The sequence below is a fragment of the Stereum hirsutum genome (assembly GCF_000264905.1).
Source record: "Stereum hirsutum FP-91666 SS1 unplaced genomic scaffold STEHIscaffold_18, whole genome shotgun sequence".
NCBI lineage: Eukaryota > Fungi > Basidiomycota > Agaricomycetes > Russulales > Stereaceae > Stereum > Stereum hirsutum.
In genome coordinates, this window is record NW_006763148.1 from 913,403 (window position 1) to 940,336 (window position 26,934).

The 26,934-nt window shown below is 53.8% G+C and overlaps 4 protein-coding genes across 4 annotated transcripts; 3 read left to right on the forward strand and 1 right to left on the reverse strand.

Annotated features, from left to right (window-relative positions):
• Positions 1-356: 356 nt before the first annotated feature.
• Positions 357-1,762, forward strand: STEHIDRAFT_67134 (peptidase A22B signal peptide peptidase; the record flags this gene model as incomplete). The annotated part of the gene is made up of 7 exons (XM_007309538.1): positions 357-515; positions 567-716; positions 766-829; positions 886-1,083; positions 1,160-1,203; positions 1,262-1,563; positions 1,618-1,762. The coding sequence occupies 7 exons, from the start codon at positions 357-359 to the stop codon at positions 1,760-1,762; spliced, it is 1,062 nt and encodes a 353-aa protein (XP_007309600.1).
• A 7,185-nt stretch (positions 1,763-8,947) lies between these two features.
• STEHIDRAFT_142426 (uncharacterized protein) lies at positions 8,948-16,833 on the forward strand (the record flags this gene model as incomplete). Its single annotated transcript, XM_007309798.1, has 11 exons — positions 8,948-9,126; positions 9,192-9,298; positions 9,513-9,565; positions 9,779-9,825; positions 10,085-10,197; positions 10,491-11,360; positions 11,428-12,478; positions 12,575-14,874; positions 14,986-15,008; positions 15,340-15,395; positions 15,583-16,833. The coding sequence occupies 11 exons, from the start codon at positions 8,948-8,950 to the stop codon at positions 15,872-15,874; spliced, it is 5,091 nt and encodes a 1,696-aa protein (XP_007309860.1). The 3' UTR covers positions 15,875-16,833.
• A 1,830-nt stretch (positions 16,834-18,663) lies between these two features.
• On the reverse strand, positions 18,664-19,776 carry STEHIDRAFT_162189 (NAD-P-binding protein; the record flags this gene model as incomplete). The annotated part of the gene is made up of 6 exons (XM_007309799.1): positions 18,664-19,076; positions 19,156-19,276; positions 19,341-19,463; positions 19,524-19,544; positions 19,607-19,646; positions 19,742-19,776. 6 exons carry the CDS (start codon positions 19,774-19,776, stop codon positions 18,664-18,666), a joined length of 753 nt encoding a protein of 250 aa, XP_007309861.1.
• A 988-nt stretch (positions 19,777-20,764) lies between these two features.
• STEHIDRAFT_134827 (uncharacterized protein) lies at positions 20,765-26,840 on the forward strand (the record flags this gene model as incomplete). Its single annotated transcript, XM_007309800.1, has 11 exons — positions 20,765-21,265; positions 21,354-21,440; positions 21,512-23,258; positions 23,452-23,809; positions 23,911-23,991; positions 24,093-24,208; positions 24,290-24,981; positions 25,073-25,348; positions 25,411-25,743; positions 25,813-26,391; positions 26,466-26,840. 11 exons carry the CDS (start codon positions 20,765-20,767, stop codon positions 26,838-26,840), a joined length of 5,145 nt encoding a protein of 1,714 aa, XP_007309862.1.
• Between the last annotated feature and the right edge of the window lie 94 nt (positions 26,841-26,934).

The window sequence follows — 26,934 nt, forward strand, 5'->3', positions numbered from 1 at the left end:
CTGGACGAATTGATCGGGGTCCTAGGCGTAGTGCTCTTGTTGTGCCCTGTTTGGCAGAGGCTTTGATTTTCAACAACACCAAACAGACGCGTACTAGACTCCGACGGATCCGGATGCTGTTGGATCCGGAATACAATCCGGGATGACGGACTGGGATATTCTGTCCTCTTACGCAGGTTCGTATACTCCCCTCTTTCCGGAATCGAATGTCCAGTAACATCTTTTGAAGGGCTCTCTACGCTTGCGGTCTCGTCCATATGTGAGACCATCATCCATCATTTCGCTGGAAAGTCTCAAGCTAACTCGTGGACAAGATGCTGGTTCTTTCGGATCCCTTTCAGTGCGTTTATGAAGTCATGTCATACGTGTTTCATGTGCTTATAATCTTCTTTCTTCCTTGCCTCAAGACACCCAGGAAACATTCCGAACCAGGCGCGAAACAAGATGAAGCGGACAATGAGGAGGCTGACACGTCGGAGCGCGTGTCATCTGAGGAAGCGTGGCTATTCCCTGTGGTACGTCGTAGCTTTCTTGAACGCTTAGGCGGTATGCTAAATCTCCCATAGTTTGGATCAATAGCATTGCTTGGTTTCTACCTAATCGTAAAATACATAGGAAAGGAATGGATAAATTGGCTGCTGGGTTGGTACTTTTCATTAATGGGTGTGGGTAGTGTGTCCAAGGTACGTCTCAACCTCCGGTCCTTCATTTCAAAGGTATTAAATTATCCTTAGGCTTTGATTGCTCTTAGCAAGACCATCCTAGGTAGGGACCGCTGGAGACGCTTCGACAGAAACGAGATATACTTTCTCAAAGGCTCAAAGAGTACGTCATATACCATCTCATCTTCGATTTCTTGTGGCTAAGTCTAAACATTCGCTTCAGAATATGCATCCCTAGCTTTCAGGACTCCTTCCCTCCTCTTAATTCCTCTCGGCACGATCCCATCCATCATCTACAACTATACCGACGGGCCGGCCAAGTCATCCCTCGTCACAGACATCTTAGCTCTTTCATTCTCTCACAACGCCCTTTCGCTGCTCAAAATTGATTCGTTCAAAACCGGTACAATCTTGCTTTCTGGTACGTGCCTACATCAATCATGTCAAGGGTAAAAGTGAACACATACTTCGAAGCTAACGTTGGTTTTCCTCTATAGGTCTATTCCTATACGATATCTGGTGGGTATTCGGGACCGAAGTCGTATGTTCACCCTGTCTCTTACCAAGAATTCGTATCATTCTGAGCATGACACTTTTAGATGGTCAAAGTTGCTACGAACCTTGATCTTCCCATCAAGCTGTTATGGCCTAAATCGGCCATTTTCTCTACCTCCAAAGGCTTCACCATGCTGGGCCTTGGTGACATTGTTGTACCAGGCCTCTTCATCTCTCTAGCTCTGCGTTACGACTACAGCCGCCACACGCGCTCGAATTCCCGTGCACCCTCATTCGTCAAGCCCTACTTTTACGCTGCCTTATCCTCATACGTGGCCGGCTTGGTCACCACCATGACTGTGATGCACACCTTTAAGGCCGCCCAGCCAGCGCTATTATATCTCAGGTAATACCATGCTGTTATGGAAAGGAAAAGCCGTTTACCGTTTGTTCATATTAGCCCCGCATGCATCCTCTCTTTCTTCATTACCGCGTCGCTTCGTGGAGAACTTTCCGAAGCCTGGGCTTGGAGTGATGAAGCGCCGGAGACAGAGGCCACATCAGCCCGGCACCTTCACGACTCCGAGAGCAAGAAGCAGGACTGAGCATGTCTTTCGTTCAGCTGATGATGTACTGTACTGCATTGTGCAGCACGGTGCAAGGGTATTGAATGTGGGCTAGTCACCGGGCGAGCACGAGGGGAACACAGTATGTATACTCTCGTCAAGTTTTGACTTCGTTTTCCCAGTCGCTTCGCTTCTGTCTATTCTTCCTTCAAATCTCGGTCCCGATTTCCATTCACTAATCTCTGAATCGTCTCACTTATCAGACCGTGATGCTAGTGATCACATACTCCAATGCAATACACTGCCTCTAACGGCAAAGTCATTTTCGTGGTTGACCTTCTTACGCCCGGTATCCGTGCTGTCGCCGCGCTAGTCAGCTGTTGCTGAACACTGGTGTCGACTTCATTCGCGAACCATCTTCTCACTCGCCACGAGTCGAACATCCTCGATGCCAACATATCTTGCCTATAAGTCCAACATGGTGCGCAAGTCCTAATCTTTATTATTGGTGGCAGGGATATCGCCCGAGTGATGCTTGGAGCTCCTCGGCAACAAGAATGACAGGGATTACTCTAAAAGGAACCTCGAGGATTCTACTCCTGTTCCTGGGCGTGATGGAGTTGAGGTACTTGCCCGCGCCACATGGCGAACGGCATTCGTACGAGATCCCCAGGGACGACGGTAAACAATTCTTTCCATTAGGGGATGGAGGACCCAACTAAAAGCTTTCTAAGGTCCACCTTTTTAGCCATAGCATATTTCGTTTTTCTTCGGAGCCGCCGTTCAAAACTTTCTTGTCTTTTCCATTTGCGCGGCGCAGAGCATCCAGCCCTCCATTTCTCACAAAAAAACTTACTGACACGGTTCAGCCTTCACACTCAGCCTAGTGCTGGTTCTCACACGGAGCTTGGTGTTTTACAGTCTCCACAAAAGACCCATTTGATTGGTTATGGGCCTTTTGATGGAGTATCAGGCGGGTGCGGCAGGCTGTGGCCCCACTCGGAGCCACATTGTTTGTGTCTTTTTGGATTAGTTTCCCCACGATGCAAGCGATTGTGCGCTTGGGCCCCAGACTTGCATTCTATGTCGTCCGACATCGCGCTGGTGAAAACATCTTCGCTGTTTGCTCATGGCTACTCCCATAACAGTTGTGCAATACAGTTCACGACCAGTCTGTCTGGGGTCTTTCGTGCTCTCATCGGCATTCATACCCAACCAGTAGCACTGGGCGCTTTCGTGGCCTCGCTCACTGGCTCGGCCATCCTCCTCTCCCGAGCATGCGAGATCCAATAGGTCTACCTCACGCCTAGACACCTTCAGACAGTCTGTCTTCCTGAAGCTCCTTCACTGCAACTGTCTCGACTCTTCGCTGCGGTACCGCTCACCCACAACCCCCGGTGTCTTAGTTCAAAGCGTAATCTTATCACCCTCCCGACATGAGGCTTTGGATTTCGATTTCGATGCTTCGATCCATCTCAACTTATTAATCGGGATTGAATCCAGCCGCTATAAAAGGTCCGAGGGGGGGAGACCCTGGATGACCCTAATGTTTACGTCCCTGGATCATCAATGCGTCCTGCCTCATGTTCGCAAAGGGCGCAGTTCGCATCTCCCGTACGCAGTCTTGAGAGCTTGACGGTGACCACTCTACTTTGCAGTAGATCATTTCTACGCACTCTTGTGGTGAGCATGGAAGTAGAAAATCTGCGTTGACATGTACCGAATATGATTTCGAGTTCCGCCTTCTCTTAAGGTCTGCGTACATATTGAGAGCCACCATCTCCCAAAGGAGTCATGCATAAAACAAGAATCCTTGCATTGGTGCCGCCGCTGGAGCTGCGCAGGGACTTCTGTACTCGGTCATATCTCACCGAGTACCGTAGCGCAACAGAATCCTTTTGAACGAGGTCGGCACGATGGAAGCAAGCATTCTGAGGGGTGGTCGTCACCACTTGACGCTTACCTCCCCAAGATCGTTTCTTCCATTCATCCTTACATTCCGTCGTTTCTGCTGGACACATCTGATGTACTCACGAAAACACATTTGTTGCCTGCGCTACTGGCTAGCTACTTCGCGTAGGCTTATATATATAAGTACCGGATCAGCTCATCATGCAGTCATAACTCGCTTGTGGAATAGGGACGTCAGCCAGCACCGACCGACCTCCTTCCGGCCGGGTGAAGGATGCATGCCATCATATCCCCGTATAGGTATGTTTCTCGATCCCGATCCTCGACAAGACATATCCCAATCGATTGAGGACATAGTCCGTTTTGGGGAAACAAAAGTATACGAGGTGGTGTAGCCCAGCAGAGATCGAAAACATCTGGGGCGAGCCAGGTTATGTGGTGAAATAATCATATGCATTACGACTCCTTTCGAAGGTCCTGAAGGCAGTGACGTTCCTTAGGCCTCTGCTGATCCATAAAGGCATCCACAGAACCAGAAACGCCCATACGTTCAGGCAGTCCAGGGCATGATGAATCCATGTCGCATCGAGGCTCTCAGAGGCGCACTGTCTCTTCCGCGGCGGTCGGCGGTGGTGAGCTCGGGATCCGGAGCTAACCACGGACGGAAGGTAAATGGGAAGGGACTCCGGACACTGCACTAGGGTCTCACGCATCATTAATATGCGCATGACGGTATACCGATCGCCCAAGAAATGAGCATCGTGAGTCCGAGTCCAACAAGTCCGAGTGGAGGACCGGTGCAATGGCGGACAATATATCTTGGACGTGGCTTCGGTCCGTACAAAGGCCGCTCTTGTTGGAGTACTTTTATACATAGCCTAGCGAGGTATCCACAGGCGGTGTTTGGGTGGAACGTCGGGAAGCAGTACGAGTGTACTATAGTGGGTAGGTTTGAGGAAGTCGGGTCTTGGTCGTGCAGAATTCTTGCGTAACACAAGTGAAATGTGGAAAAATGTGCGATATATTGTAGGTAGTACTTGGAAATCCACCATGCTCGACGTCTCCTCCAGACGCATATGATGTACGAACAACCTCCGAGGCCAATACCCATACATACGCAAGTGTGGCGCAATAGGGGCTTACGCTTTGAACGGAACGAACCGCGCTAACGGCGCTGGGTACGGTCCTCCAACAAGAACATCAAGTTACGAGAGTATTTACGGCATGCCGTACGAGACTCGAAATACGGCACCGACGAAGGTACACTTCCGAGTCGCCTGAGCGTGAACAAAGGACAAGAAGACAAGAAGCCGAGAGGGGATGTGGGTGCGCACTGTACGAGTGTGGACATGATCCTGTGTCGGGTGACCGTGAATCGAGACCTGGGTTACGAAACATGCATGCTGCATGCTGGGAGCGGATGGTTCGTGTGGCAAGCTGCTGGAAGAAGCTCGAGACCCGGTGTGCTGTCTAAAAACTGTACAGCCTATGTGAAAATGCAGGCATACGCAGCAGTGCGCAGAAGAGTCGATTCCACCGTCCATATGATCCAAGAAGACACAGCGCCAGACCACTTGAGACCTGAGCTTATGAATGCTTGCTGGGAAGCCTTCCTCGAAACAATCGCCCGGCCGCCCGTGGAGGGTTCGCGAGAGATGTTCGACTTGGCGATCATCTGCCTTCTCTACTTCTCCGCGCGTTCAGGTGGGACCCATTGCGGTGCATTAGAGCCATGTAGACTCGGTCATCATCACCTGAACATTCCATCAGCTGGTGTTCCGTCTCGTCTTTCACCCCTATTCTGTAACCCCAAGGAGTTCAAACGAATGTGGTAGTGACCTCGAGCTGAGAGTGACATGCTGAAGAGCGGGAGAAGTTCTTCGAAGGTCTTGGGGATTTCAAGTGATCCTAGTGATCAGATGTGCAGTGGATTGGTCGCAATGGAGCATAAGACGCAGAGAGACAGACGCAGATGACCTTGTGCACCAGAAACGACGGAAAGCTGAACCGTCAAACGGAACGAGGCGTACGATACTCGCGTTTCCGTCAACAGTAGTGTTCATTCCCCAAAACCGAACGGATTGATTTTCCCGCAAGCTGACAAGAGAAGTAGATGGACCATCGAACAGATGAGTCACGAGAGTGAACAGCAGGTCCGAGATTATAATATAATAGGAACTCATCCAGGCTAAGCCCTAACTGACCATCCGAGTGTGCACGCCGCTCACTGCTCACTGGTACCGCAGTGCTATGGTGACCCTGCAAGACGTGGACGGGGCATCTGACCTCGGAGTCGTGAACCCATGGCCAGATATCGAGTAGGAAGTGGGATAGTGGGATGCTTGACGGAACGGAAACGAGACAGATGTGTTCGACTCGAGATCGAGGGCGGCCGAGAGAGCATATCTGTATAGACCCCGTGTCAGTTGATGCTGCAGAGAATGAATAGAGGAGTACAGATGACCTCTCGGATCTCAGGGAGCAGTAGGAAGAAGGTGGGACCCAGACGGGCTTACACGCTTCGAAGGCCTGTCAAAGTGGATGTCGTAGAATGTGGAGCCGACGTTCGATGTCGCTACATTTTCCGATGTCTATACGGGGACACTCCTCGAAGGTGATGTCTAGTTTGAGAAAACCGGCTCACCCGGAAGGTGACGCCTATGTAGTTGCGGACGCAAGAAAAGAACAGCCCGTCTGGAGGATCGACAAGCTAAAGCCAGACTCAATCGTATGAAACACCAACGATTCAGAGCCTAACGCCGCTCAACCATGGCCAAAAAAAGATAAAATCATCCGTCAGTGTCACCCATGTTCATGATCAGTGGCGTATATGCCAGTGTACGACCACTTACCATCAATCAGAACCAACACAACGGGCAGGAAATGGTGCATGAACAATCACGTAGTCGGCGACTCCGACTCTGTCTCCCACACATTCAATAGGTCGGAGAACTTCACAGCGACTCGGGCATCCTGTGATTGTGAAGAGATCGAAGAATCAGAAGGAACGGCTGGAATGCGATGCCCCTTCCCTCCTTCCCTCCGTAAGTACGTTACCAGTGTCCAGGATCGCCGACGCGGCTCGGAGGTTGGAGCTGAGATACGATGGAGATGGAGTTGGACGAAGGGACGATTTGTACGCTTTTGTGGAGATGGACAACGCTTATGATTCGATCCAATTCGTGGCGGCACGGAAAGACTTGTCCAAAAAACGGCATTGTGTTATAGGCCAGTGGGATGTACTGGGGAAAAATAAACATGAGGTGTGAGAGCGAGTAGATGTTGCGTTGTTGATCCGGTACGTACCAGTAGCACATGTATACTGAAATGACGAGATCTAGATACTACAACTTGAATGGGGATAAGCATTTTGTATATGTATCATGCATGGGGAAATAGGCTCTCACTCAACCCTACTAGACCCTGGTCCGCGTATAAAAGCCCCTGGGGGAACACGAGCTTGAGCTTGAGCTTGAGCTTGAGCGTAGATCCTTGAGTGCGCAGACGGATGCGGATGCGGGGATGACACGGGGAACGTGTGGGGTTGAGATTGGATTGCTAGTGGATGGCGTGCTCTGAGTCGAGTATTGAGGATGGGGTGTTAAGGCATGAGAGATGAATAATCGTAGCAAGCGTTGACGTTACGACAAAACGAAGCGAAAAGCCTGAGGAATCAGGTCGAACGAGCGTCGAATGCATAAGCAAGCTCCGGCCGGCTGTTACAGTAGCGACGCAGAGATGAAGATGAAGAGGATGTCAAGAAAAACTTGACGTTCTGATGGAGAAGTCGTCAAGTGCAAGCCTTTGTCAATGGTTCAATCAAGCTTCCATGCCAATGGGGAAAGGATTCCATGTGAGTTCGGGGATGCTGGAGGTACTGAAACGTTACAATAGGATAATTATTCAGAAAGTAGAAAACTTACAGCGCTGGTGCTTGTAGTTGTAGGTCAAAGATAAAGTTAAGCAGACAGACGAGAATGGGCTATGATTGCTCGCTGGTGAACCGGTGTGAGCACGATTCACGGGCATCGAAGGTGCAAGAACATACGAACATACCGGATCGAATGGTGTAGTCCAGTATGCGTTGATATTACAACAGAACGAAGCGCAAAACCCAAGAGCTCAGGTCGAACGAGCGTCACATCCATAAACAAGCAAACAAGCTCCGGCCGATTCAGACTCACTGTAGCAACGGAGAAATGTCGAGAATGTCGAGAAAAAACCTGACGTTCTGATGCAGAAGTTTCGTCAAGTGCCAGTGCAAGGCGTTAGTTTAATCAAGTATCGATGGGGATGGGGATTGGGGAAAGGATTCCATGGAGGGTTCGAGGATGTTGGGGTCCTGTAACGTTATGAAGGGAAAGGCGCTCAGTTCTAGTTGAAGACGATGGTTAGAGGCGTAAGAACATACAAACATACCGGACCACTAAAGACGATTAAATGACCAAATATCACGAGTTTAGCCTCCTTCATCAATATTATTGTCACCTCGATCAACTGCATCCGCCCGGCCTCGGACTCACGCACCATCGGAGTCGGACAGATTCGAAACACGACGACGCATTATAAATTTCTCCTCGATCTGAATCCTCTACTTTCTCCTCCTCCTCCTCCTCCTCCTAAGTGATCTCCTATCCTGGACAGTCCAGGTGACTCGCGCGCTCCACCCGTTACCGCCGGCTCGCAAGACATGTACAGCAAGTCATCACGCGCACGAGATGCCCACACCACTGCACAGTGCACACCACAGACAAATATTGTGACCAAGTGGCTTTGAATTATGAAAGATGAAAGAAACACGGACGATCCGGATTCGGGCGCGGACGGACGGATAGGGGCAATCGAGCCACATTCCCACATTAGGACGATTTACAATGCATAATGGGGGTCCGGTTTCGTCGTCAGTGGACGGAAGCATACGTCAAACTAATTGTCAGCGATCAACGAGGACGAGAACGCTACGTCCGCGTCGTCGCTTTGTTGAGTTGAGTGGCGAGGATGTCGATGATTGATCGCGGGCTGGGCGTCGAGAGGACACGGAATGCAGACAGCAGCAAGGACTGTGGATGGAGAGCGAGAGACAGGATTCAGAAGATGTACAGCAGCACATGCTTGTCACTAGAAAGTCACCGGTCAACGACAATATAAAAGGGAGAAAAACATAGGACATGAGACGCGAGACGAGACAAGTCCTGTCCTGACTTGACCGAGCGAGACGCGACACAGTAGGGTGTGCGTATTTACTTCAAGCTTCAGCTGCGAAGCATTCAAAGCGGATGCACATGGACCGTAGCATACGTACGCATCGTAGGAATGGAACGACTCGGACGAGGCGCGCGCGACGTCAGAAAGCAAGTCAAAGAGCTTCGACCGCGATGTATTCAAAGCGCACGCATGGCCCGTAGTGTATACGTACGCATCGAAGAAATGGAACATCGGACGACGGACTGTGCACCTCTCACTGCACAACGACCCAAAGAGGAAAACATAAAGTAAGGAAAGAAAATGAAGAAACATACGACATACGACCGACCGAGACTGTACATGTGCCCGACAGGCGGGAGACAGACAGACAGACAGACATACAGCTCCCGATCGCCCAAGCTCGACAGACACACCCGCTCGTTACGCGGCGTTTTCACATGTTATTGTCATCGGCCAGACGTGCGTATGCGTATGGTTTTGACAAGAAGTGATGAAAAAAAAAAAGACGCATGCGCGACGTGCGCGGGCGGGAGCAAATTTTTTGTAGTATGTACTCAGCGGCAGCGGAGCACAAAAGGTGGAAAGAGAGAAAAAAAGCACTCTGAGTCTAAGGGGAGACTAGACTGCGCCGGCGTCATGATCACCGAGTAACTTTACGCTTCCGGAGGTTCAGCTGTTCGAATTCAGGCCGGCCTGTCGAGATCTGGACGCGGTTTCGAGGCGATGGTGAGGGGAAAGGGGGACGGGAAGGGGAAGGGAAGGGGGGCGAAAAAGCTTCGATTCTCGCGGATGGAATGGGATCGTGCCTTTTTGTTTTTTGTTTTTGTTTGGCGTTGCCTGGAGTTCGAAAGGGGACTGTGCTATGAATGGACGCGCGCTTTGAACGCCTAGTGGTGGATGATTGATATAACGAGGTTGCGAGGTATGTATGTGCTGCAGTATGGATTTGGAGGCGTCTTCGTCTTCGATAAAATACGTGGAGAGCAGTGCGTACGGTAAAGTATAGAGCCCGAGCCCGGAGAACAGAGCGGGATGATTGGATGGCAGAGCCATTTGATGGAGTGATCATGGACGGGTGGACATATTCGGTTTGTTTGCGTGGATGTATAAGCGTGGGAATGCATGATCCGATCTAAGGAAGGAAGGAAGCGAGATCTGAGAGCGAGAGCGAGAGAAAAAAGATGATCGGGACTCCTGGCACCGCTGCGTTCTTTTTTATTGCAAATATGCTCGGCCCCATGCTAGGTTCCAGTCCGAGGCTAGCGGCGAGTTAGCGCGAGGGCGTGAGAGGGGGGACTGTGGTGGGACTTCCGCTGTGGGTATTCGCGAGCTTGATGCGCGGGGGCTAGCAGAGCACTGTGCGAGCGAAGTAATAGAGGCAATTTACGCAAATGAAGGAGAGGAAAGAGGGCTTGGAGGGCGGATTGGAGGGTGTTGTGGATAAATGGATGAAGGAGGAATAACCATTCGGTTGAGGCCAGGAACCAGCGCGTCGGAACGGGCCGCCGCTTTGCGCTGGTCGCTCTTGAAGCCCTCAAGCAGAGCGTCCGACAGCCCCCTCTCGCCTCCTCTGCTAGCTCCATATCCCTCTCTCCACTTCTCCTAGTCTGAGCACCCTCAGCCGCTTTACTCTTTTTTTCTCTTTCATTAGCGGCGAAAGACCAGGACGGAGCAGAGAGCATTGCGCATTGCCGGATCGGTAGTGATTTAGCAGCGTCTTACGCCCCTCGTGGACGGACCGTTCTCTCAGCTGCTCTCCATCCATCTCTCTCCTCTCGCGACCACAACGGCGGCCATCGCTCGACGCCTATGATGGAAATCTCATCCGCTCCCCAGCCCCCGAAGGGCCTCGCAGACGACTCCCCCTGGTCCCCGACCACCTCCCGCCCGACCGTAAACACCTCTGCGCTCTCCAACCATCTCCCATCAACAACCCCCTCAGACCAAAGCCCGATCCCCTCCTCCTCCCTCTCGCCCTCGTCCCAACACTCGCCCTGGATTCAACCCCTCAGCCTCTCCAGCTCCGATCAGTCGAACCCCTTCTCGTTTACCCCTCGCCAGGGCCCGCCCTCCCCTGATCTCCTCAGCAGCGGCAACCAGTCTCCCATGTTTCCCAACAGCAGCAGCAACAACAACGACTGGGCCAACATCTTCTCCGCTCCGCTCAATCCAGCAATGTTCGCCCAGCTCGCAGCTAACGGCATAATTAACCCGCTCAATTCCGTGCCACCCAGCTCCGCCACAGCGTCTAACGCACGCTTCAATCCCTCGCAGTCCAGCAGGGTGCGCGACGGCAGCAGCAGGGGGCATAGGCAGTCGCTTCCGGGCGTGTATCCCGGTCAGCAGCCTCCTGTCGGTCCGTCGTATTCGAAACGATCGTCCGCACAGCAGTCTTCCAAGGCAAAGTCGCATTCGCTCGGCTTTACGCCTATAATGTCCCATGGTCCCGCTTCGAGAGGAAACCCGCTCGTCGAGGGCAAGTCGCCTACCTCCGGAGGTCACTCTCGCCATACTTCATCAGGTAACGCTTTGTTTCGAGTCACGCAGGTTGTATTGAACTAACTAACGTAATCCGTACTAATTAACAGGCTCGGGAGCATCGTATTCCCTGCCACCAACGAACCCGTTCACGCCCACCTCTCCGTACGAATACAACTACGACTTCAACTTCCCCGGCGAACGCTCCAACGTCGGCGTGCCCCCTTCCCTCTGGATGTCCCCCAATTCGCCCGGCACGTCCACCAACACCCCCGATTCCTACAACTCGTACAACGCTAGCCTCCTACGCCACCATTCGCACCACAACGCCCACAGATCCGGAAGTGGAGATGCCGCCTCGGTCCTAGGAGGGGGATCGAGCGGTCTCCCGTCGTCCACGAGCGCCTCGTTCAGTGGCGCCGCGTCGCCCATCGGCGGGAGCGGCGACGCGAGCTCGTCTCTGCTCAGCGAGATGTTCACGGACAATCTGTTCATGAACTCGCCGAGCTCTCACTCCGTCCACGGCAACAATAACGGCAACGGCAACAACGGCCATCACAACAACACTAACCATAATCACCGCATCCACAATAACAACACGAACCTGAAACGACTACACACCGATACCACCGCCGCGACCTCCGCCTTTCCGTCTCCTATCGTCTCTGGCGGTGGTTCTCCGGAACTCAAGTCGAGCGCGCTCTCGCCCGTGGACGGGATGACGGATCCGGATCAGATGGCGAAGGAGGATCCGTTGGCGACGCAGGTGTGGAAGATGTACGCGCGGACAAAGGCGAATCTGCCGCATGCGCAGAGGATGGAGAATTTGACGTGGCGGATGATGGCGCTCGCGTTGAAGAAGAAGAAGGAGGACGAGGCGAGGGCGGAGGCGGGTGGTGTAGGTGGGGAAGCGAGTAGCGAGGAGCGGGGCGGGGGCGAGTCGATCACGCCGGTGAAGGCCGAGGTGGCGGCGGCGGAGGTGCAGGGTGCTGGCGACGGAGACGAAGGCGCGGCCGCGAGCGGCAGCGCGGATAAGCAAACGGGAGAGCAGGAGGAGGAGGAAGAGGAAGAGAGAGGAGGAAGAGGGAGGAGGACGGAGAAGAAGAAAGTGAGCGTCGTTGGTTTTGATGGGAAGAACCAGGACGGCACGGAAGACGATGAGTGAGTGGCGTCATCCTTTTGCGTTTCTCTCTTTATACGAACTTTTGCGATAAGTGTGTACTCATGTGTTTTCCGCATTGCGCCTTATCTTTCCAGTGATGTCGTGCCTATGGACTGGAGGGCCATGAGCCGCTCGCGCTCTCGCGTGCCCATGGACTGGAGAGCGACCAGTCGCTCGCGATCACGACCGCCTCCGCCCTCGTCCTCCTCCGCCCCGATGTTCGATTTCGGCTCTTCCGACGCGCTCTCGCTCTCGCTTGCTGCAGGCGGAGAGGACCACCGGTTCAATTTCCCGTCGATGCACAATCTGACGGAACCGAACCCGGGCGATCACCGTCGCAAGTCCGAGGGTCAGGCCAATCAGAACCACCAGCACCCAGGGTCGTCCTCCTTCGGCGGGGCTGGGGTGGGTGGCGCCGGCCTGGGGGGTTTATCTTCCTCTGCCTCGGCTTCTTCCTCGAGCATTCCCATATCGTCCAACGGGGTGTCTGCGTCCGCGTCTGCTGCTGCTGCTTCTGCAGCGCGGGGAGGTGGTGCTGGCCACAGCCCTTCGTCGTCGTCCATGCCCAACCCGTTCTCGCTCTCCGCCGTTTTCGAAGACGAGGACGACCATAACGTTGGCTCGCTTGAGCATCATCAGAATAGCCAACAGCATCATCAACACCATCACCATCAGCGCGACAACGACCCCTATCTGCACCACTCCCTCACGGCGTTTAATAGCCCTACTCACCACCCGTCCTCGCTCCCTTCTTTCGGCTTGCACTCGCTCTCTAGGATACCTCCTATCATCACCGATACCGAACAACACTTGCCACAGCAAACGTCGGCCGCCTTCCCTCGTCGGGTGAGGAAGACGAGCTTCGACCATACGGTGACGAAGGAGGGAATTCTCAGTCAGATAGCGGGCAGGCATCAGGTGAACGGGAAACCGCTGCCACCGGATAACCTTGCGTCGGGAAGTCTTATCGGGACGAAGAGGAGGGCGGACGCACCGCATGCGGAGAGCATGTTACGTGGCGATCCTCCGAGCGTCGTGGCGAGTCCTGTCGTCGACTCGTCAGAGTTGGCTGCCAGATTTTCGAACGGTCACCACAACAACAATAACGCCGCCTCGCCGCAGTCGGTGTCGTCGCATAATGGGGGAGGAGGGGGCAGTCGCTCGAGTCCGTTCGCGAGCTCGGCGTTCAACTTTTCGTTCCCGTCGAGCGCGAGCGCGAATGCGTATGGGGGCTTCTTCGATATGGGAGGGCCGGCGAGTTTGCCGGATTTCTCGTCGGTACTGCAGTCGCATCATTCGGATGATGGGCATGGGCATGGGGGACACGGACGAGGGATCGGAGGGTCTTATCGCGAGTCGTCGATGCATGGAGGTCACGGACAGGGATCTTCGAATAATAATGGGTTCTCACCTTCGTCGCACCATCATCATCACCATCATCATTCTCATCATCCGTCTTCTCCGGGGTCCTTATCGCTCTCCGGTTTGAATGGCCTCGGAAGCGGGAATGGGGGAGGGAACGAGAGGTTGTCGGCTGCGGCGGCGGCGGCGTCGGTCGTTATGGCGGAGGGGTATGCGCATCTGAGCGCGGCGAGTCTCGCGGGGGTGGATGACTTGGGGAATGGTGGGAGCGGAGGAGGAGGGGGAGGGTTGGATTATTCGTCGTTGATGGGACTGGGAGGGTTGATGTACCCCCTCGATCTTTCCTCGCCCACGTCCTCCTCGCATCATCAACAGCAACATCACTCGCAGAATCATGGCCATTCCCATTCCCAATCACACAATAATAGTCATCATGGGCACTCGCATTCGCATAGCGGACAGTACGGACATCCGTATACGCATGTCGATCCGACGCAGATACTTTCCGGAGGAGGAGGAGGAGACAACGATCATCCGTTTTCGGTCAGTTTGCATCCTAGCCCTTCGAGCGACGGATGGGGCAATGGCGGGCCGTTTGGGTATGGCGGTGGTGGGAATGGAGGAGGAGGTGGGAATGGGAATGGGAGTAGCGGGGCGGGAAGTCCGGATCCTCAGGGGTTGTCGAATTCGAATGCGAGTTCGCCGCCGTCTGCGGGTGGAGCGGGCGAGTTGCCGAGTTCGGTGGTTACGGTGCAGTCTCAGGGCACGGGGACGGGTAGGGGAGGGAGGAAGATCGCGTCGAGTAAGAGGGTTAAGGCGGCTGGGGGTGAAGGTACGGGGAGGAAGAAGAATGGTGGGGCGGGAGGAGAGGCGCATTTGCGGAGTTCGACGAGTACGCCGGATTTGGGGGCGAGGATGAATGGTGAGGGGGGTGGCGGGGGTGAGGATGGGGAGCAGAGTCCGACGGTGTGTACGAATTGTCAGACGACGAATACGCCGCTTTGGAGGAGGGATCCGGAGGGGCAGCCTTTATGTGCGTTTTTCCCCCTTTTATTACGCATTTTCGTCCTCGTGCGAAGTGTCTCGTCCTTGTGGTCAGATATGGATATGGCGCTGACCTGACTTGTTCTTGGTGCTTATATAGGCAACGCATGTGGTCTGTTCTATGTAAGTCCTTCATTTTCGGTTTCATTTGCTTGTCTGCTTGTTTCGCCCTGGGCGATGCGAGGCGTAAGATAGTATATCTATCAGCTGGTTCGCCGCTATCCAATGCATATGCCTAGCGCTATCCGTATCCCTTCACCCTTGGCCCTCCACGTCTGCACGCTTGCTTAAGCGCTCGCGCTCGGCTTTGATAAGCTCCCTTGGACTTACCGTGCGTGCGTGCGTGGATGTTGTATACGCGTACGCCGTGGGCGTGGGGATGGGAACGGCTATTCTTGGGGTATCTTGTTGGCATGGGTGACTGACCGACGGTCTCTTCTTCGTTTATCTACAGAAATTGCACGGTGTCGTCCGGCCACTATCGCTCAAGACGGACGTGATTAAGAAGAGGTATGTGACTCTATCTCTGTCTATCTCTGGAGGTTGCTATTGGCGCGTTACTTATCGTATCTTCGTTGTTCGTTTCCCGTTCCGCTCTTCGCGTCTGCCCATTCTTCCCTTCTTCCTCTTCCTCTTCCCCGCACCTCCGCTTTCTGGTATCTCTATCTCTTCCTTTCGCCTGCGGTTCATGGAATAGGAATCGCGCATCAGGCGCCTCCGCCGCTAACGGTCGCAAGGGAAGCTCCGTCCTCCCGAAACTCGCCTCGTCATCGACGAGACCGCGGTCCTCGACGACGAGCAATACGCCCATGGGTATGCCGGGCTCGAGGCTATCGCCTGGGAGCAGGGTCGGACCGTCGCCTGCTGGGATGGGCGTCGGGATCGGTGGTGCAATGGGCGGGATGGGGGCTGCGAATGCGGGGGCGATGAAGAGACAGAGGAGGGCGAGTGGGACGGGGACGGGGAGGGGTGGGGAGGGGAGTGCGTAAGGTGGGGTTTTATGATTTAATGAGGGGATGATCGTGTTGATGATGGCGATGATGATGATGACGGTACGAGGTTGATGCGTTGATGCGTTGATGACTTGAGACTATCTATATTTTTTTCCCGACGCCTCCGTTACACATGCTCGCTGTTGCCTTCTTGTTATGCAATTCTTTTCCTCTCCCTCTCTCTTGATCTCATTTTTATACTCTCAGTGTGTTTTCTTACCTGTTTCTCATCTCATCTCTCTCTCTCATCTATCCATCTCATATATCTCTCTCTGTCACTCTTATATCTCGGTTTTGGTTTTTTTTGTTTACGTGCTTGATTACGTGCTTGCTTGTTTCGGTGCACTTGGCTCTATCCCCCATCTCCTTCTTTTTCTTCCATTCAAGCTTGGTGCGTCATTCGCGCTAATTTCACGAGAAGAGTGACGCTTGCTCTAGTGGTCGTCGTCGTGATTACATTTATATATTTGACGACGTGACTACGGGGCCGATGTACGTGGTTTGGAGGAGGCTGGGACGGGATGGGATGGGATGGATGGAAGGATGGGTCCGTGTTTTACTTATTTGTTCATTGTTCGATGTTCGATGTTATTTCTGTGTTGTGTTTTTGTTGTAACCCTCCACTTTCACTATTCCTCCTCATGTCGTTGTTCTTTCTCCTCATTCTTCATTCTTCATCTCCGTCTCCGTCTCGTCTGTCCATTCCTCATTCTTCTTCCTCTCTCCTTCTCTTCAGTCAATGATGTCAACCCTCCCCTCCATCTTCTCCTTTCCTTCCCTTCGCTGCGTCTGCGTCTGCGTCTGCGCACTAACTAGTAGTGTCACACCCCTCTGTCCCTCCCCTCCATTCCCGCTTCGTCATCCCACTTTGCTGCATTTTTTTGAATACGGTTTTCGCTTCCACCTACTTGCTCCCACTTACCTTTCCTTTCTCTTCTTAGTCCTCTCCCTTTACGCGCTTTTTTCCCACTCCAGTCAGTCAGTCTCTTAGAGGTGGTTCTTGTCGATAGTACACCGGTATATACTATGTAGTTTTTCGTCTCTTTTGTTTGATGTTTCGAAGTTTTGCAATGCGAGTGCGAGCTTGAGCTTGGTTGTCGACGTGGTTGTGGGACCGGTCGTGAATGTTTGAACTGACTGAGGGGGTCTGCGAACAATCTACGAGTGGGGCCACAAATGCGTATCAATATTAGAAAGGAGCTCAGTGTCACGGGACCCCATTTCCAATAGTCAACTGGGCCATCTCATTCGCTGAACACTTGAACGGTGATTGGACTCGGGGGGAGAATGAACCACTGGCGGGGATGCCACATGCATCGCCGTCTGGCTCCTTGTTCCAGCCACAGCTGGGCCACACCATGGTGGATGCTCCGGCTCGCTTGTGTCGAGGCCTTGGTTCTTTTGTGGACCTTGTGCTGGAGCTCTGACTCTGAAGCTACAATCGTTCAGTTGGTCACTCGCCGACGAGGGCCCGCAAGACCTCCGTGGATGTTTCGCCAACTCTGACAACAATGAACATGTCCGTTCGTCCTGCGAAGCACGGGCTCCCGCTAGTCTAATATATAATGGGAGAGCAGTGTCTCACGGTCTAAAAATGGCAACTGCCGTTTATGGTCGTTCTGCAATGGTGGCACTGTGTGGCATCTTTTCGTCTCTTTCTTGATATTTCTGTCTCTACCTCAGAGGCATATGGACTGCGGCCCAATCAATGGGGAGCGAGATTCAAGAGAATCTACGTACATGTTGACCTGATGCATCCGTTATTGGCACGGTGGGTAGCCGCACTGGCACGGTGGCACATAGTACTTATGCTATGACATGGTTTCTGTGTTCTCGCGATACATTATTGTCACAGTGAGGCAAGTAGTAGCTCGGTATACTTACTCCTAATAAGAGCAACTGAAGCTGAGTACTGGGGTTTCCTGATACTTTAAATCATTGGGAACATGTGCGGCCACAAAACTCCAGTGCCGCTGTAACCTGTTCTAACGATGGTAGATCAATGTCACGAATAGACCACAGTCATGGGCTTTGTGCGGAACCATGGGCTTAAGATTTGAGTTGAAGCGGTCATCAACGTCCAATGGCCAATATTCGTGCGTGAGCACGGGTAACTGCTAGTGCGTACGTACACGGCCAGAGCCCAGTGTGGCGTAGGAAAGAAGAAATCGGCATTTTCCGTCTTTCAAGTTCTTCACGGTCAATTCTCCGTCGTCGATCATACTTATCGTAGGATAGGCCCTCTTCGGACAGCAACTTCGCAGAACCTGCCTCGCGTTGTGGTCAGATGGGAGGCTTTTCAACCCGCTAAGATTTGGATACTTCCCCGAGGAAATGCATTGTGGATTGTGCTTCTCGCTGAAACGAGGCAAGTACTAGTGTGGGGCTGCGTTTTGTCGCACTTCTCTAACTCACCCGGTTCGGTGGATACAGTGATAGGGACTATGCTACCCACTCACCGAACCCGAAACTCTCGGGTCGAGCGATTCCATACGTACATGTCGACGAGCAAGGGGTTATTCACTGTGGCAAGGCAAGGACTTAGGCTTGGTGCCCAAAACTCTGGACCCGGTCGTACAGGGCGCTTAACGAACTCACGTAGCGCGCCACCCACACCGTGGACAGGGCCACAGACAAGTTCATCAGAGAGTACCTCACGTTGAGATCTTGATTCTGACCTGTAGACACCGTTTCCGTCTCTGCAAAATATCGTACAAAGGAACGAGCCACCAGAAAGAAGCGATTCATAGCAGACCTCAAATGAGGACCGATGGACAGATGGACACTTAACCCAACGCGGCCTTCAGGCCATCCAAGACCTTACTTCTGTCTATCCCATCCAAATTCGTACCATGCGCCACCTCCTGCCACATCTCTGCCTCCCTAAGCGTCTTCCTCGCCTGATGGCACACGATCCCAAACGAGTCCGTCCCAAGCTGCACCCTCATCGGCGGATCCTTCTCGCCCGCCATCCTAATCATAGCTCTGGCCGCCTTCGTAAGGTCGCCGATCGGGGCGTGTGTGTCTGCCATTGAGCGGAAAATGCGCGAAGGGGCGGAGGGAGGGTAATCGGTGGGGCATGGGACGCCGTTCCCGTCTCTCCAGTTGGTTAAGAACCCTCCGGGTTCGATGATGATACCCTTGATGTTCCAAGAGGGGGGCATCTCGCGGGTGAAGGCCTCGGTGAAGGCTTCGAGTGCTGTATGGTGGGTCTGGATGATTAACGGAAATTCTGGAGATGGAACAAAGCTTAAGATGGGGGGATGTCAGTCTGTCACCGAATTTTCCGGCAGAGTAGAAAGCTAGAGTCGGATTGGCAGAGTAGCCGCCGACCGAGGAAATATTGAGGACACGGCCACCTTTTCCAGGAGCGTTGACGGATTTGAACATCCGCAGGGCCTGAAAGCATTGTTCAGAGCGCAGCCTGTGTGGTTGGAGCAGATGCACGAAGGCTATGTCCTACCTGTTTGGTGATGCTGACTGGGCCCCAGAATAGGGTCTTCATCTGCCCACGAGCGATCTCGTCTGGTGTCGCTTCTATCTCTCCTGTGACGCCGTAGCCGGCGTTATTGACGACGACGTCCAGCTACCGAAAGTGCTTTTCGACGTCAACGAACGCAGCTTGGATGCTGTTGATGTCGTTCACGTCGAGGGTGATAACGAGAAGCTGCGAGGTGGGGTATTGAGACTGTCAGCGTGCTTGCCCACGATGAACTCCAGGAAATGTACCCTTTCGGTGATCAATCGAACGGCCGTTGATGGCGTCCAACTTTGACACGAGAGTAAGATTGTGTATATAGCTCAAAGATATGTGAACGTTCCGAAGAGACACAAAGAGCTTGGCAGCATTCGCGAGAGGCTGACTGAGACCGAGTAGCATAGAACCTGAGCGTAATCATGGTGACTAGTAGAGTCCCATTTGAACGTGCGATCGGTCGTCGTGAGCGACTGCTGGGAGGAGACATATACTCCATGTCCCCTGCAGGTTGAATCATGAATTCAGCGACAAGTTACCGCAGGCGAAGTAGATGGTTGCTGGCTCGGTGACAGATTACCTAGTACAATATGTTCACATTGCCAAGCGTGCGGTCGATATGGAGGAGATTACTGTCAGAAATACTGGTCTCCTGATAAATCTGAACAAAGTCATGAATGGGATGGCTTTTTGGCGTGAGTCGGAGCGCGAAATTTAAATGAGAATGAGCTCACCGGGGGCGCTAACGGCCCTTAGCACCGTTCGATTCAAGTTTCGGCCCATTCGTTTCACCGAGGGTGGGAAAGCCTTGGAGACAAAGGCCAGACGAAGACTTGACAGATAGGCAACGATAAAAAGATTCCGGTGCCCCTGGACACTAGAGCGTGAATGGTTGTAGCAACGTGAACGTGATCCACGCGAAAGAAGATTGAGGCTAAGTCGGAACGGTGAGAGCGCGCAGTGGACGACGTCGAGGACCTCACCGTGACTGAACACCTCTATATATTCTAGCTACTGTCGACGTCGGCGTACGTAGAGGATCCAAGCTGGCGTCGCTGTTCGGGTCGCGCCAGGGCGCGTCAGGGCCGGCGGGACGTTCGGCGTCTACAGGCGATCGACTCCCTCCGTCTTCATTTCGTGGCGGGCTGAGGGCAGACACCCAGTACCGTCCTCCTCCAGGCCAGAACGGCGCAGACGGCGGCCAGAACAAGATACAGCGCAGGGGCTCCCGCAACGTCACAGAGAAGGACTTCGAGGACGCGCTCAACAACGGCGGCACCCTCCTCATCTCACCTATAGAGGACGAAGTCCCGACCCCCATCCCCAGTCCCGCACTGTCCACGTCGTCAAAGTCCTTACATACCCCCAACGCGAGCACGACCAGTATCAGCATAGGTTCAGGACAGAACAGGATGTCTGTGCAACCATCGACCCCAACAGTGATCCCCGCAACGCCGACACCGAACCGGAACAGGAATGGCAGGCCCTCGTCGCCCTCTGCTGGCTCTTCGAACGACATCTTCTACGACGCGGAGGAACACGAGAGAGATCAGAACTCTAAACGGAGGTCTATGTATCGTTCGCCTGGGACAGCGTCCAGTCCAGATCTCGCCACTCTCGTCAGGAAAGCAAAGCAGCGCGGCGGCGTCCTCCAAGGCCATTTCTCAAAGGACAGACGCAACGAACCACCACCGCCTCCACTACCGACCTCCATCGCTGCACAGAACAACAATAACGGCTCGCCACGGAATAGACAGCGCTCTTCGACGTCTTCGGCCCAGGACGCGCCGACTACGCCGACTACAGGAAGGTCAAAGTCTGCGAGGTCAGCTATACCTGCAGGCAACAGTCCTGTAGGCTCAGAGTGGTTCATGGCCAGCCCAAAGTCTGCGGGGGCAAGTGGCTCCATCAAGGTGCGTGGCATGTCGATTCTCTCCGTTCTGTGCTCTCCTACCATGTCCCGAACGTATATTTATCCTCTCACGTTTCCGCCAAATGAAGCAACAAAACCCGAAGTCATCAGTACGCTCAAAGACGAGTGCATTCCTCGGGAAGATGCTCGGTCAGGGTAGCGTCCGCGAACGATCGGTCAGTTTCTACCCTGAACTCGAGGCTTGTTATTCGCTCAAAGTTATTACCGCCTCCTATCCCCGCATTAGAAAACGGACGCGTCACAAACCTCATCCTCCTTATTCCCCGTCAACCCCAACGCACCTCCCGTCCCTGCACTCCCCATGATACCCCGCGATGTCCCCTCCCCCTCCCCAATGTCCCCCGTCGGCTCTCCCATCGCAGACGTCTTCACCACCCCATCCTCTATGCCCGTGACGCCAATCTCACCGCCCCTTTCCTCCACCTCTCCCTCGATCACCATGTCTCCCGGCGATACCTCCAAACCCCTTCCTCCCATCCAAATTGGCTCCGGAATCGGGGACGAAGATGACCTAGACGAAGACGTCGGGAACGGGTCGATACTCGACTTTGACGACAAGTCGATGATTGTGATTGACAGACCTTCGAGGTCGGCCAGTTCCACGCGACGGTCGTACAATTCGAATACGAACTCCAATGCGAATTCGAGGAACAGTTCGCGCTCGCGGGATAGATCGAGATCACGCTCGCCCGAGAAAACGATCAAGGGCAAAGGCCGTGCGACGCACAACAGCCACAATAGCAGTAATACCGAGACGCTTCGCGCATCACATACGAAACGGCGAAGCATGAGCGTGAGCGAGGTAGATCTCAAAAAAGCTATTTCCGCTGCATCGAAGTCGACTCCTTCGACGCCCAACCCGAGTACGAAACCCAGCACCCCATCGACACCCTCCCATCGTTTCTCGTCATCTTCGACGTCGAAGGGTAAGTCCAAGGAAGATTATTACAATTCGACCACGATCACACCCGGCAATAGGAGGGTGTCCCAGGACTGGGACTCGAGGATGTATGGGATCATGTCGGATTTTGAGGGCCAGCTTTCGCAGTTGGTCGATCCTCAGGTATCGGCGATGAGTGGCGGTGGAGGACTGGATTTGGATCTGAAGGTACCGGAGACACCACCGAAGTCCAAACAGCAACAGCAGCAGCAGCAGCAGCAGCAGCAGCAGCAGCAGCATCTGCATCCGAATGCACACTCTCAAGCACTGGGGATAGGGCATTCGCAGTCGAAGCAGCAGAAGAGACCTTCGTTGTCACATAGGTCGTTCACGGACGAAACCGACGTGCGACCTTCGTCCTCCTCGGTGGCTCCCATTACAACGGACAGGTCGAGGCCACAGTCGAGACAGAATACGACGATGTCGTTACCGCTCACGTTACATCCGCCTATCGTTACCCTCGATTCAGGGACGACGATCTCTTCTGAAGCATCGACGCCCAACGTTAACTTGGCAGGCGGATATTCGTCGCATTCGTCGCCTACATCACCATCTTCGTTCCCCAACCCTCACACTCCCTCCCTCTCATCCTCCACGCCTCTCTCAGCATCCTCCTCACCCCGCGCAAGTATCGGCTCCGGCTCACCTAAATCAAGTATGAGCACCTCTGACACCGCCGATGGCACGACGACGATCAATGTCAACGTCCCGCCACCCCGTTCTTCATCACTCCACTCGCATAGCTCACTAAGCCATACATCTTCGCTTAGGGGAAGGTCACCCTCGACGGGCTCCGTCATCACAGGGTCTTCTGTCCCGAGAGGGAGGACGGGATCAGGGCCTATGGGTCCGAGACCTTCGCCCGCGCAGGTCTTGCTGGGGCCTAGTACGCATTTGGGCGTCAGTGGAGGAGGAAGACCGGGACATGGGACGTTTGGGAGTATGAGTGCGGTGGTGGGCGTTGGGGCGGGCAAGAGCGCGTTTAATAGTTCGGAACCTTCGTTGGTTTCGGAGGGGAGGGGAGGGAGGAGCGGTGCGTTTTTCCTTTTTCTCTTTTTTTTTCTTCATTCCTTATATGCTTTTGGATTTTCTTCATTTCATTTACGGGTCGTTACCTCTTGCTTTGGGTGGAACGGTCGTGCTGATCGTGTGATTTTTTGGCATGGTGTGGTGTGGTGTTGATGTAATGTCGCTTGGGATGGCATCGATGCGGCGTGGCGTTATAGGCTCGACACTCAGCGCAAGCTCCCAGCAAGATCTCAACGCACCCCTCCGGCGTCGCATGTCGGAGAACTTAGCTCTGAACCTGAATCATCGCACGGCGAACGAACTCAAATTTGCGGGTTCTTCTTCGCTTTCGCCGCCTTCGTTCTCTCTCGCTAGTCCTGGTCCTGGGGATGGGACCGGTGCGGACGAGGATGGGGAGGGTGCGGCGGAGAAAGTCGTGACGAGGAATGTTAGTGGAGGAGGAGGAGGAGGCGAGGATGGAGAGGAGGCGAAGGGGAGGGATTGTGCGTTCAAGGCGTGGGAGGAGGATGAGGAGTTTTTGGCGAGGGAGAAGATCGCGGAGTGGTTGGGTGGGCTGTACGTTCCCTTTCCTTTCCTTGCGCTCTCTTCTCGGTTGCGTTTGGTTTTCATCACATGAGCTGATCATACTGACGATGTTTATTCTTTTTGGGTTGTAGGGGACGGGTAAAGAAGATCGCGCTGCGGTATTATATAGATTACTTTGACTTTTCGGGATTGAGGCTTGATGTGGCGTTCCGGTGCGTTTTTCTTACTCTACATGTTTCGTTTTGTCGAAGAGGGACGGATATATGCGTGCATGATTCGCTAACGTCATTGATCTTTGGCTTTCTGTGTGTAGAAAACTTTGCGGTAAACTTTTCCTTCGAGCAGAAACGCAGCAAGTGGACAGGATCCTGGAAGAATTTGCGAGGAGGTACTGGGATTGTAATCCTGGCAATCTCTTTGGAGCAGTCGGTTCGTCCCTCTCTTCAATTAGAACATTGCTTTGTTCGTGTATCCCATATTGACTCGAGTTTACTGCACCTCATCACACAGGCGTCATCCATGCCGTCTCATATTCCATCCTGCTCCTCAATACCGATCTCCACGTCGCCGAACTCCAATCCCGCATGTCCCGAGGCCAATTCGTCCGCAACACGCTCTCCGCCATCCAAACCCAACTCGCACCCTCCTCCGGCAAAGGCTCCTCCACGGACCTCATCGACGCGGACGAAGCTAGTCTTCGGGGCGCTGTTGGTGCCGCTGGGAGCGAAAGCTTGAGGGGGAGTTTGAGGGGGAGTTTGGGCGGCGGGACTGGGACTGGGACTGGGACTGGAACGCAGACGGCGACGGTGACGAGCGGGAGCGGGAGTGCGAGTTTGATGGAGAGTGAGGCTGGGACGTATAGGGATAGTAGGGAGGGGAGGGAGAGGGAGAGGATGAATGAGATTGTGAGGAGGAAGAGGAGTGATTCGGTTACTAGTTGGAATAGTTTGACGAGGGATGTCGTCGCGGGGGCGATGATTAATGGGATTGTGATTAATGGTGGAGGTGAGGGTGGGAGTGGGAGTGGGGCAGGAGGGAGCGCGAGTGCGAGTGGGGTGGCGAGCCCGACGACGAATGATAGTACGGCGTCGGTCTCGGTGTTTACGACGGGGAGCGGGACGGAGAGTAAGACGCCGAGTACGCTCGTTTCGTCGGTTGTGTATGACCGGAATTGGGAGAATGATATGGAGAGCTTGTTGAAGGTTCGTCTTCATTCCTTTATCTGCCCTCGCAGCCGTCATTCATCTACGGGTCGATTATTCTGACCCTCCTCGTCATATATCTTTTCAACAGGATATGTACAACGCCATCAAGAGCCAGCCGATGTTGGCACCCCTGGGGAGTACGGCTCTGGCCCGCGCGTCGACGTCTTCACTTAATCCTGGTCCTGTACTTCGTAACCGAAGCATGCGGGTCCAGAACGATCGTCTCAATACGTTCAAGCGAGGGAGTATACGAGGTATACAGTCGATTCTTGGGGCTCAGTCCGGAGTCAGTCCGTATAGTATCAACAGCAGCATCGAGGGAAGGGTCAGTCCCTCGCCGAGTTACGCTGGGTCTGGTCATGAGGCATGTTACAACAACGCTACATCTACGTTACATGGGTAGCTGACTTTTTTTTTTGTTACTAGGCGTTCCTTGCTCCTACCCTCGGCTTCGCTTCTAACCTCTCTCACACTATCATCCGCGAGACGCAAGAAGACGACGATCGGAGTGGGCAGAGCCATGATTCCGAGTCGACTACGATCAGTATTACGGACGAGGAGCTTGCACTGCTCGGCCCGCCATGGGCCAAGGAGGGCATGCTCTGTCGGAAGCAGTACAACGAGACCGCTGGGAAGCGGGCAAAGTCGAAGGCTTGGATGGACGTGTTCGTCGTCATTCAGAAGGGAGAACTGAATATGTTCGTGTTTGGTGACCATGGGTCAGGCAGTCACAAGGTCGTTGGAGGCGGAAATTGGCTGGTGGGTACATCCCCTGATTTTCGTGGGTTTGTCATACTAATGTGATACGATGTGATGGGGACGGTGCAGGAAAACGCGAACCTCGTAGGCACGGTCACGTTGGCGCATTCGCTTGCCCATGCTCTGCCGCCACCTGGGTACAACCGACAGCGTCCGCACTGCATGGTTCTCACCCTGTCCAACGGAGGCGTCTACTTCTTCCAAGCAGGGACAGAAGAACTCGTCAACGAATGGGTCTCCACCTGCAACTACTGGGCTGCGCGACAGAGCAAAGAGCCTCTCACCGGCGGCGTGTCCAATATGGAATACGGTTGGAACCGCGTCGGCGATCCCCTCTCTCATGGCCGCTCTATTTCCGACAACGAGTCGCACCAGACCAAGGACGACTATGCGGACAGTGTGAGCATGCATAGCCAGAGGAGTAGTAAGAGTAGGCTTGGGTGGAAGGATGGCTCGCTTACGGTCAGGGCGGGGTCGTCTCCGTATTCGGAGAGGACGTTCATCAATGAATGGAAGCCACCCATGCCGCCGTCGGTGGCGAGTACACATGATGAAGAGGCACAGTTGGAGGCGTTGAGGAAGCATGTGGCGTCGATGAAGGAGGAGCTGCAGAATCATAATGAGATGCGGTCTCCGATGATGCAGCTGGTGCGCCGTTTGTCTCTTGTTAGGCATTTAAAATTCACTAACTGGCTAATTTTTGTTCTGGTGTTCGTTTATAGTACCCTGCAAGGTCGGCGAACGCTAACAAGGCACTCGGTAACTGGGAGAAGAAGTCTCAGTACCTCCTCACGGAGATCGTCAAGTACGAGTCTTACATCGACTCGCTACAGTCCGCCATGGCGCTCCGACTCAAGAAACGTGGCGAGAAAGCTCTCGAGCGTGCTCTGCATGGGGGTTCTGAAGACGAAGATTGCGATGCGTTTGGGCCCAACAAGGGGAAGTGGAAGGGAAGGCCGGACGAGGCAACCATCATGGAGGGTGATGAGCCACCACCGAGCAGTGGTGGGATCGAGGGGCTGGAGAAGAGGCCGGGATCTCAGATGAGGCATCGGAGGGAGACGGCGGAGGTGGACGATGAGGTGAGCGATGAGTAAAGTTGTACATTGGTGTCAGAGTCGAATGAGTGCTCCTGTCGTTTCGTGTTCCGTGTTTGCTGTTCGACGTTCGTTGTATGCTTGTTGTGGTCGA